Source organism: Octopus sinensis, linkage group LG25 (genome assembly GCF_006345805.1).
Source record: "Octopus sinensis linkage group LG25, ASM634580v1, whole genome shotgun sequence".
Classification (NCBI taxonomy): Eukaryota; Metazoa; Mollusca; class Cephalopoda; order Octopoda; family Octopodidae; genus Octopus; species Octopus sinensis.
Window position 1 is genome coordinate 7,161,450 of NC_043021.1, and position 12,568 is coordinate 7,174,017.

The window sequence follows — 12,568 nt, forward strand, 5'->3', positions numbered from 1 at the left end:
TCGGAATCTAGGATTGTTGTTTGTGAAACTAGTAAACATTTTAAAAGGACTAAATAATACTGCTGACACAATTAGCCGAGAATTTCTGACAAGAATCACAACGAGAGCACTTGAGCTGTGATTCCTTCCCTACATTTATGGTGTTGTTTGTTTATGAAGTCATTTTGCATTCACACACACTCATTCATGCATATGTACACGTACACACACACATATGGATGCACACATGCACACTAACCTCCATTCTCCTTGGCTCTCTTGCTTTTCTTTTCTTTTTCTCTCTTGATTTATTTACATTTTTTTTTTGTAATTGCAAGCTAAACTATTTCTGAATAACTTCCTGCTGGTATATTTGTGAGTGTGTTTATGTGCGGTTGTTTGTCTGTCCCTTGTTTCCCCACTCCCTTCTCCTCTACAGGAAATAGTCCACTCTAGTTTCCATAGTGCTTGCGTCCCTTCAGCGGCACTCCCCCCCCCACTCTCTCGCTCTCTCTCCATGTGTTTGTGTGTGTTGGCTGCTGATCAACCTATTTTAAGACCGCAGAGTGAATTAAGCTTGTGGGGGAGTTGACTGTTATTTCTAGCGAGTTAAGCAACTCCATAAACACTTCCTTGTTTACTTGAGAGGATTCTTTGTTGTCTAATTATAAAACAGCTGTTGTATGCATTACACACATAGTGGTATCATCGCATTAGCATAATATGTCAATCAGTATTGCTGTTATACTGTTGTACAGCTGTTGTATTGCCTTATGTCCATTGCCAGTTGTGCAACTGTTGAATTGTCGCATATCTATTGCCTGTTGTGCATCTTTTGTATTGTTGTATATCCATTGCCTGTTGTGCATCCGTTACTATTGTCACATGTCCGTTCACAGTTTGTATCTGCTGCATTGTCCATTGATTATTGTATATGATGTATTGTCACATGCAAAAGTATGCTGTTGTGAAGAACTCGGTGCAGATGAGTAGGATATGTTGGAAGGAAAGATGATTGCTGCATTCCAAAAATTATTTTGTGTGACCAACAAGTAGAGGGATTCCATGGTAAAGGAAGGTCTGTCCTTAGATATAAGGATAAGTTAAAACAATCACTAAAGTCTCTACAGCTTAATTTGACATCTTGGAATGTCATTGCCTAGATCAGTGGTTTTCAACCAGGGTTCCGCCAGTACATTCTAGGGGTTCCGCAAGAAGTTACAAAACTGCTAAAATCGGCAGTAATTTTTAATTCTCCTGTGCAGATATGTGTGCATAAGACTATTAAATCATTGCACAGGGATTCCTCGAGCCAGTGGAATGTTTCCTTGGGGTTCCGCTCCAGCAAAAAGTTTGAAAAGCACTGGCCTAGATTGGTCTGCATGGCGTAAAATGTGTCACGATGCATCAGAACAACTTGAGGTGAAGAAACAGAACAATAAAAGGAATATATCCTGCAATCAACAGACACATTTTCCCAATCCCAGGCAAAATCTAAATCATCATCGTCCCCATTGGGACTTCATAGCAAAATCCATACCCGGACTCAAATTATATCCATGCATCCATTGCAAATAAATGCAGCATCTTTTATTCTTTTAAAGTTGTTTTTTTTCCTTTGTCTCACATTTTTGTCTTTTTCTCAATTTTTTTTTTTTTATAAATCCTCTCCTTCAAACTGGACGGGAGTGACCATCGTCACATGATCAATGCCAGTTGTACATCTGTTCCTTGCATCTCATATATCATTCTAGTTATTATCAAAACATTTGCTGCTTGTCATTGTGCATCTTGTTACACATTGTTTAGTAATTGTATGACTTTTGTCACATCTCTTACAAAATATTCCGTTGTGTTGCATTTACTCCTTGTACAACAAAACAACTAGTTTAATATTCCATTGGGTCACACGCCTTGAAGATTTTAGCCAAATGACTTGACCCCAGTACTTATTTTTTAAAAGCCTGGTACTTATTCTGTTGGTCTCTTTTACTGAACAACTAAGTTACGGGGATGTAAACAAACCACCACTGGTTGTCAAATGGTGGTAGGGGGGACAAACACAGATACACACACACACACACACACACACATATGATTAGCTTCTTTCAGTTTCTGTCTACCAAATCCACTCACAAGGCTTTGGTCAACTGAAGGCTATAATAGAAGGCAGTGAGCTGGCAGAAACGTTAGTACGCCGGGCGAAATGCGTAGCTTTATTTCGTCTGCCGCTACGTTCTGAGTTCAAATTCCGCCGAGGTCGACTTTGCCTTTCATCCTTTCGGGGTTGATAAATTAAGTACCAGTTATGCACTGGGATCGATGTAATCGACTTAACCCGTTTGTCTGTCCTTGTTTGTCCCCTCTGTGTTTAGCCCCTTGTGGGTAGTAAAGAAATATATAATAGAAGACACCTACCCAAGATACCACACAGACTGAAACCGGAACTATTGGTTGGGAAGCAAGCTTCTTACCACACATCCATGCCTGCATACTTTTCTTCTTATTTATAAATCCAAACATTCATGTATGAATCATATATTGTGTGTGACACACATGAGATCAACAACTGTATTCAAACACACCTTTGTTGTGCCAAACAGTATACTGCTTTTGATCCACACTTACCTATTGAACTCATTTAGTGAGGACTTCTGTTTTCATTTTTGCTTTTTTTCTGTATTTTCAGATGATCAGTTAGGTGACGGTGAATCTCTCACTTCCAATAACACAGCTTGGCGACAAGGCAGACAACTTCTACGACAGTAAGTACAACCCTGTACAACCTCCTATATATCTCTCTCCTCTTTGTACCGCCTCCAATTACTACTAATATTACTACTACTACAACAAACAATTGAAATAGCTTCTCGCCATCTTGCTCTTGCTCTTGCTTGTCTCGATATGTAACTCTTGAAGTCCTGCAGTACTTCTTCTATATAAAGCTAATCCTGTTAAGAAATAAGAGATTGAAATAGAATGCCCAGTAGAGCGCTCCTACAAAAAGTTTGCCTCTTAGGGGCAGCAAGGATTATCAGGAGAGTTCTAAACACTTAAAAGACTGCCGAAAACATGTGGATATCTTAGGTCACAAGTAATAACCTGCTACCCTCATAAATCCTATCAGGAATAAGACCAAACCTGAGCTTTGTTCCTTCAATAATAACATATAAAAAGCACCCAGCACACTCTGTTAAGTGACTGGCACGGGCATCCAGCCTTAGAAACCATGCCACAATAGACAGGGTCTGGACAGCTCCGTGTCAAATTGTCCATTCCATGCCAGCATGGAAAGTGAACATTAAATGATAATGATGATGTCTCAAAGTTAGCAGTATTAGGAAGCTGGGGTAGTTGATTACATCAACTCCAGCATTTGACTAGTACTTGATTTTTATCTATCTTGAAGGAATGAAAAGTAAAGCTGCCGACCGTAGCAGAATTTGAACATGGAACATGCTGAGTCAGAAAAAATGATACCAAGAATTTTAGTTGAAGTGCTAATGAATCTGTCAGCTCACTGCCTTAATAATAATGATAATAATAATAATAATAATAATAATTGTTTCAAATTTTGGCTCAAGGCCAGCAATTTCAGGAAAGAGTTAAGTTGAAAGGATGTAAGGGAAAACAGATCTCTGTGAAATATGAACTTCAAACATAAAGACAGATGAAATGCCACCAAGTGTTTGCTCAGCATGTCAGCAATTCTGCCAGCTCACTGCCTCAATGTTCAGTTATGATAAAAACAATTTCATGTTAATCTGATGGATTACTCTATACTTTTGTAGAGTACAAATTTATTATTCTGTTGACAGTGACTTCAAAGTTTTGGCCAGTTAAGCCATCATTGGAGTGCCAAAACTTCTTAGTCAGCATGAACAACATTCTTATTTAAGAATAATATATATATATATATATATATATATATATTATATTATATTAAATTAAATTAGAGATAAGACCACTATTAGGCAAATCATACAATGAAAAACTTAAGCCAATACATAAGATTAATTAATTTATATTATTTTAAATATATATCAAAATTATTAAAAAAAGATAATTGGTATAACACTACGATCGTTTCATGGCTGTCCAATTCGAGTTACAGTCATTCTTCAGGTGATTTAAATATTTAACTTAGCGAGGTTTAATCAATGAATATATATATATAAAATTAAATAATAAGGGTAGAAATTGATGCTAATCAATTAAAACCAGTGGCTTAGAATATTTAAAAATCCGAAGATTAAAAATTGCGTTACATACAAAATTTAGAGGAATGACCACTAAAGTGGACACCCTATTTGCTTAGCATAGATGTCAAATCGCCATTACCACAAAGAATGTGTTCTCAAAGAAAAAATCTCAGCAAAACGCCAAAATGTAAAAATGAGCAAGACAAATGAAAACATACAAAATAAAAACAATACATATAAAGAAATGAAAAAGTAGAGGTGAAAGAGCACAAAGTTAGATTGTTAGTAATGGGGGTGTCCATGGCAACAACTACAGAAGTGGAATGTAGTTTATGAACAAAGTATAAGGACACATATAAGAGTTATAGATAATGAGTTGGGATAAGGTAAAGGAGATAATTAAGCTTGAGGTAAGTCATATTTGGGTTGTAAAATTAACTTCTTGATCACGATAGATTTATGGTGTTCTGGGCAGAAAGATCTTGACAGGCTGGCAGTTTGCATATTAATGTAGTTGCTACCTTTTAACAGTAGCTGACTTTTATCATTTTAAAAGGCATGTATAAATCACACTCATGTTTAAAGTTCCTGACAGAGTGCATATACACAGTCTTGTAAATATACATACATATATTCATGTAAACAAACATAAACATATGTGTGTGTATTCATATATGTATAGACACACACACACACACACACACACACACACACACACATCTATACATATACATAAATGCAGGCACTTCATACTGGTAGCGTCTCATTTACACACACCCATGCATAGAATATAGGTAGTTACAGGCAGACCTATTGCCTGCTGCTAGTATAATACTTTTGCAAGTTAGAATGAGGTCATGTGTTAGCTTCCAAGTTCTCTGGAGCTACTTAATAGATTTGATGTGTATATAAATGGATTGGCTACTTGGTTTCTCTGGAATTGGTTAAGTGATGTAGACACCTCTGGTGAGACCTGAATGAGGGTTGAAAATCGATTTAGGCTGTTTGTCATTTTTTTCATTTATAGAGAAATAAATAAATTTGGCATGTTTCTATGTCTATTATGTAGGTGTGTGGCCTCGCGATTAAGGTACTGCGCTCATGATTGCAAGGTCATGGTTTTGATTACTGGACTGGTCAGTGTGTTTTGTTCTTGAGCAGAACACTTTATTTCATGTTGCTCTGTTCTATCACTTCAACATGTGGCATGTACAGCACACACATTTGATCAGCATAAGCTAATCATCTGTACAGGTTGTTCACCAAGAAGTTATGGAACCCTCAACCATATTTTACGACATGAAAGTCCACCATTACAAACAAGATGTAATCTAAAATTATACACATGTAACCATAGATTGTCCCATGGATATAAACTCTGAGCAGTATAAGATTTTGTGAGTTCAACCGTGATGATAAAAGCAAGGGTATGTATGGAATAAATGAAATTTTATCTGGCAAATATACCAGTAACAGGAGGAAATTAGTGTTTAGGTGTTATTAAAGTGTGGCAAAGTCAATAGTAGTACCAATAATGTCCATGATATTACCTTCGTTATTAGTGTAACTCAGGGATACATAAGTTATTATTTGTTGTGGTGTAGGATGATAGAAGAGGGATTTTGAAGAGAATGAGTGCAAGAAGTGGGGTGTTTAGTAAGCTATAATGTACTGTTTAGACAGTGTATACTAACAAAGAGAAAATTATTTCACTAAACTTCAGGGTAGTGATTAATTATCATATATTCATATTTTAGGTTATCACTAATACCATGGTACTGAAATGTCTATTTCATTCTATGTTCACAGGAAACCGGTAATTTGTTTTGTTTATTTAACGAGTGTCCTGTGTTGGTAAAGAGTATCTTCAACTCTTCTCTAGTACTCAGTCCACAAGCTTGTCTTTTTCCTCTGATGATGATATTTGTGATTATGTTTGACGCTCTCTCTCTTTTCTCCACTATTTCAGATACTTACATGAGATTGGTTACACCGATACCATAATTGACGTCAGGTCAGCAAAGGTGCGCTCCTTACTGGGACTTCAACCTCACAACTCCGAAACTGATTGTACCCAAGCAGCACTGATCAATGGAGAACAACCAAGTAAACCAAGACCTGTTGATGAAGAACCCCAGACAAAAAGGTAAGCATCGGCGCATGATATTGCCAGTCTGTCTGTCCAGGTGTGTATGGGAAATAGATGAGAAAACCTTACCTTAAGATCAGTGATTCCCAAATCTTTTCAGGCTGCTGCCCCATGGCAGATAGGCTGCATTCCTAGCCCCACCCCTCCTTCATGCACCACGACTACCACTACAAACAAACAACTGTATTTCACAAATAAAACTTTACCTAATTATTGCCCTACTTCAACCCCACCCCCACAGATCTTTTCACTGCCTCCACTGAGGCCTACTTTGGGAACCACTGCTTAGATCATAGAAGAAAGCAATGAATAATGGGATGAAGAAATTGGAACAAAATTTTATAGAGTATGAATAACTCATGAAAGATGTCTGTAAGAATCTTGATGTAAATTTGCCCGGATATACTGATGCCTACCCCACTTTAACATGCAACAGGTGTGGATATGTCTGGCAGGTATTAGACATTATCAGAGAAGCTACATACACAGGGAAGTGGTTAACTTTGCATTATACAGCATCTCTACTTGCAAGGAGTGTAGAAAATAATGTGCATCGGGAGACTGACTGAGACAGCATATGAAGGTTCACCAAGACACTACAGCCGAGGAGAGACGGATTCAGTCAGCAGAACAGAAACGCCAGATGCGGAAAGCCAGAGCCACCTGCACCAATAGCACAGCCCCTACCCACTTCTGCCCCACCTGTAAGAGGGGCTTTCTTGCCCGGATTGGCCTCACCAGCCACCTCTGGTCTCATAGCAGCAATTCCACCAAATGATGTCAATGGTCATCTTTGAACCCAAAGGACGAACATTACTGCAAGAGATGCCCATATTGGTTGTTCAATTGATCAAACAACTGTATACTCATCATTGAAATGCATGACAGTTCTTTTACTTACTTTGTGTGTGTGTCTGTATGTTTGTATGTATGCGTATACATGTTTGTTTTGAATCTGTGCTTGTGGAAAGGTGTGTGAGTAACAAAACCGCAATTCAGCAAGAATATTTTATTGTTGACCTTTGACCTAATGTAATTTAGTAATTGCTTCTTGTACTATTACTACTATTATTGAACTAGTGTAATGGTTGACTGTGTGGTGGTATTAATTTAAACATAATATTGTATCTGTGTGGTTAGAGTGTAATGTGTGTGTGTGTGTGGAAATGAGGGTAGATGTGCACATGTTTATGCACAGAGACCGGCACAATCTGGATATACACACAGGGAACAAAGAGAAGAGGGGACTTGATATAGGCTAATGAGGAACACTGATTAGATAAATTTTCATTTGTCAATAATGGTTTTATGAAAGGCTGCAACATTCTCTTGTGAATGCTGGTAGGAGATAAGTCTTCATAACTGGGTAGCAGATAACTACTTTAAAGCGAGGAATGGTAACTGCAACCAAATAACCTATGATAAAAAAGATTATCTTGCTGGCTTTTGGCAATTTATTAACAGAATTTTAATATATGACAATAAAAAACATAATCTTAATAATTAAGTCAGAATAATGAATTTCTCAGATGAACCCAAAGTTCATCTTTTTGCTTCATTAGTTGGGTACTCCATCCACAATATTGCATGATGTGGGAAGGTTTTCTATGTTTCCATCCCTTAATTTCTGGACATATTGAAACAGAGATTCAGAAATAACTCTATCTCTTGACCTAAATGAATGTACTTGCTGATTGCATCAAATCTTAAATCCTTAAAAATGTTTCAGCCCGATGGCTGCGGCCATGCTGGGCCACCACATAGGTATTCTCTGTAAGTCTTTCACAGTTTTTCTCAAATCCATTAGCAAGTGTTATACACACTCTATATTCACCCTCCTTAGAAAAGCAGGATTATTTAAGGGATGAATTCTGGGTAGTTCTGAAGTTGTAAACTTGCTGTGGAGGCAAGGGTCTTAAAGTGTGATATGAAATCTTGGAAGCAATGTTATACAAGTAACTATAACTCATTTTACTCACACACACACATGAGTGAAAGAGGGAGAGAGAAAAAGAGAGAGAGAATTTTAAAATAAAATGTGAAAATTTTTGTTATAAGTGTAAAGTTATTCTTATCAGGTCAAATCAACAAGAAATACTGACCTTTGCTTATATTTCACATTTACAATAAAAAGAATTCATACATTTAATAAAGAAAAAGAACTGTTTTTCTTTTCTCTTCTACTGTTTGATTATTGATTCTCTCATTTCCTAATTGCATTTTTACTTAGGAAATTGTGTAGCATAAATTGTACTTTAAATATATATCAAATATATTTTGTCTTTGTGTTCATGCATGTTCTAGTTCTGTTGATATGATCATGGCTGCTTTTTTTTTTTTTTAATGTTTCCTACAACAATTTTTAAATTAGTATGTGAAAACTGTTCAGTTAGGCTTGCTGTAGAGATTTGGATTTTTTGCTCCTTATGGAGCATAAACCATCGATGACTTTTCTCTGCTGTTCTTGACTTTGTGCTGTCTTTTCTCGTCCAGCCGAATCCCTGCTTGTTCAACTCTGTCACAGTATCCTGCCTCCAGATATTTTTAGGGGATTGTCTTTTCTGTGCACCCCTGTGGATTTACTGTGTCATATATTTCCCCAAGGAAAGGTTTTCCTGACCCAGGTTGGGTTGGTTTTATATTATTGTTGATGCTTCTGTAACTTTGCCTCTTTTGAAAGTGGGAATGTTGGCCCTATGCAAGGAATGTTCCCTCTATACATGTGGGAAGAGGTGATCTGTTTAAGATGTATTTTTCTTGATTGTTGTTTATTTCTTTCCCTAAATACCTGTGGTCTCTTCATTATTCCTAACATTGTTTACCTGATGGAACAAAAGCACATCAACCCCATTCTTATTCCTACTTCATCATTGTGTGGTCACTTGTAAGCATCCATCCCCGTGCTTAATTAGGGTTGATTAGGAGTGAAAGAAAAAAACAACGGCTCTGACAGATGAACCATTCCACAAATGCAGAAAGCATTAACATAAAAAATATTAGCCATTATTAGCAGCAATTTTGAGTCAGAATGAGAAACAATTCTTTCATGAGACTTAAACTGTATATAGCTATTGGTTGCTAGGCAATCGCATTGATGATTACAAAAGATTACACAACAAACAGCTTGCTTATGATTGATACAGCAGTCTCCTATGAAGTGAAAAATATGTCTAATCCCTGCCAAGAGACCTGTTTCTCTTTACTGTCTCAAACTGGTTGTTGTTATGTTTAATATCACTTCATGTTGAAAATCTTGGTGATTGATTCATTTGTACATTGATTCATGTGAGTATTGCTCATCATAAAAATTGAATCAAGGTGGGGGGACCTCACTGTATTGGACATACAAGTATATAATACACTATTAGTTGTATCCGACAGCGGCTAGGTTCATTAACTCTTAGTCACTTGTTTAAATTCTTCAAGGCAGTGCCCTAGAGTGACTGCAGTCTAATGATTGAAATAAGTAAAAATAAAAGGTGTGTGTGAGTCCAACCATCCCAGCAAGGACAACAGATGTTAAATGATGATGATATGCTTTTGTATGTATCTATACACATATACACACATACAGGGTGGGCCAAAAGTCCTGCACAAAATAAGTTCAATACATTCCAGAATTGTCAAAGACATGCTTCAATATTTCAAAAATTAAATAAAATGATTGAAATAATAATGAATATACATGTACTTGTATGTGATGAGCAAAATGAATAGTAATAATAATAATAATAATAATAATAATAATGATAATAATAATTATAACATAATGAAATGTCAAATGTTTTGGTGCATGACTTTTGGCCTACACTATATTAACCCTTTTGTTACCAACCCGGCTGAAACCGGCTCTGGCTCTTTAGTATAAATGTCTTGTTTTCATATAAGTTTTGAATTCAAATCTTCCACCAAATCTTAGTCACAATTTATGTTCCTAACACTAGCTTAATGATAACTAAGTTATTTTACTTAAATTCTTTGTTATATTTAAAATAATTGGAAGAAACACAGAGCATCTCAAAATAAATACAGTAACGAAAGGGTTAAAGCAATGAGAACATGAAGAACACCCAAAACAATATGACTATTCCTTAGCAGCTAGGACAACAGAAGAAGAAAATACTTTAGTCATTTTAACTAAAAATAATGTGAAACAAAATAAAGGGACCAATCCAACGCAGGAGGGAAAAAGATGAAATGCTGGTTGTTAGTCATAAGCAAAAGTAAAGCTTAGCAGGAGGAGGAGAAGTGAAGGAGGAGGAGAGGTGATTAAAGCAAGCAAATCACAAAATAGAAAAGGAAGGTGGGAGACCAGATTCCTGGAAGTGGAGGGGAAAAAAGAGGGATGCTGGGAGAGAGGAAGTTGACAGAAAGGAAATGGATCAAGAGAGTTGACAGATTAAAAGAAAAAGTCAGAAACGGCAAAATGGCAAGGTGGGTGGGAAAATATGAGAGAGTGGGGATAGGAAGGGATGTCATAGTATAATTAACAAAATAACGACAGCATAGAAAAGGGACTGTATGTTGCTTGCATCGATATGTAAGTGGGAGAAATTAGACATAAATGATGGGAATGCATATTTGCTTTAACATCTTTATATATATATATATATATATATATATATATGATGATCATCATCATCATCCTTTAACGTCTGTTTTACTAGAGCTGGCAAGCAGGAGATTTGGTTTGATTTCTACAGCTTGATGCCCTTCCTAATGCCAAACACTTTACAGTGTGTGCCAGGTGCTTTTAACATGGCACAAGCACTATCACATGGTGCCTGCATGAATGTACTAGGGCAGGATCTTGCAGGCCAATCTTCTCCATCAGGAGGGACTGGCATTAATGTTAGTTAGTTAGTTAGTTAATTTGGCTCAAAAGCAAATAGCAAGGCCATGTAGGGGGACATGGAGTTAAGTACAGGGTGGTGTTCATGTAAAGAGTTCAGGCCACTTGAGGTCCAGGGAGGCTTTGAACAAAGCGGTCGTCGGCATCTTCATCATCTCGTCTGGTAGCTTGTTCCACGGATCCGCAACCCGGACGGAGAAAGCTCCTCTCCTTCGATGCTTCTGTTGTGGAAGATAGGACTTCTTGAGTGTGTGTGTGTGTGTGTGTGTATGTGTGCATATATATATATATATATATATATTATATATATATATATATATATATATATGAGGGGGTGCTGAAAAGTTCCTGGCTTTAAGTAAAAGAAACTGCAGGAGAATCAGTTAATTATTGCAGCAGTCCTTGTTGACCCAAGACTATAGTAGAAGACACTTGGCCAAGATGCCATGCAGTGGAACTGAACCTAGAAGCAAGCTTCTTCCCACACAGCCATGCCTGTGCATATATATAAAGTTAATGAAAGAAGCAATTGCCCACTTTGGCATTGCTTTTAGTACAACCCTCTTGTGTGTGTGTGTGTGTGTATACACAAACAAACACACTCTAATCCCTGTTCTATTATTATTATTAGTAATTCTCTATATTGTATTTGACACTGTAGCAGTTAGACATTTTAGTCCGGTGAACTTTCTTTGACCTTTTATTATGTATTATGGTTTGATATCAAAGTGATGTCTCCAAAATATACAACACCACATCTTCCTTATTATAGCACTGCCTTCCTAATTTCTGAGCCAGCGCACAGCAACTTAACATGTGATGTATAACCCCTAAAACTTAACACCGCTCCCTTAACTTTCTAGGGGACACGAGTCCTATTTATACAATTTAATAGCGAACAAGAGTGGTAAATAAGTGAGCAAACAACTTGTCACTCAACCTGCTAGAAATGTCAGTCAAATCACCATCAAATCACACTTAAGGATGAGTATATTGTTTTAGATACACTCTGAAAATGATATGGCCATAGCCAAAGTCTTTGATGCTAGTTCTGCTTGGTCAGGACTGACCTAGGGCTACAAAAAAAAAAACGTGCCACATTACTCAAACTAATAAAGAGTCCTCTCTTCAGCCTGCTAGAAACAACAGCTAAGTTTCCCTCCATCTGCATTATGCCATCGTAAACATTATTAGGTAATGCAGTCCAGGATACATTTCTTGAATAAAAAGACTGATCACCATTACTGGAACGTCTTTGGATATATATAGGTCTGCTGGCTGGATCTGAGCTGACCTCAGTAACATTTTTTCCCCACTGCTTTTGCAGATTCCCGTGACTCACTGTCGCCATCCAATTCTATTATTACGAATTTGAATTGTGAGCTT

At 36.9% G+C, this 12,568-nt stretch overlaps 1 protein-coding gene across 8 annotated transcripts in view; it reads left to right on the forward strand.

The window, feature by feature from the left end:
• The window catches only part of LOC115224197 (striatin-3), a 253,651-nt gene that overhangs the window by 181,708 nt on the left and 59,375 nt on the right, over nucleotides 1–12,568 (forward strand). For all 8 annotated transcript variants that reach the window (XM_029794954.2, XM_029794955.2, XM_029794956.2 and 5 more), the window contains 2 exons: nucleotides 2,669–2,744; nucleotides 6,151–6,327. In XM_029794954.2, the coding sequence (XP_029650814.1) occupies nucleotides 2,669–2,744; nucleotides 6,151–6,327 (253 nt within the window). The remainder of the gene's footprint in view (nucleotides 1–2,668; nucleotides 2,745–6,150; nucleotides 6,328–12,568) is intronic.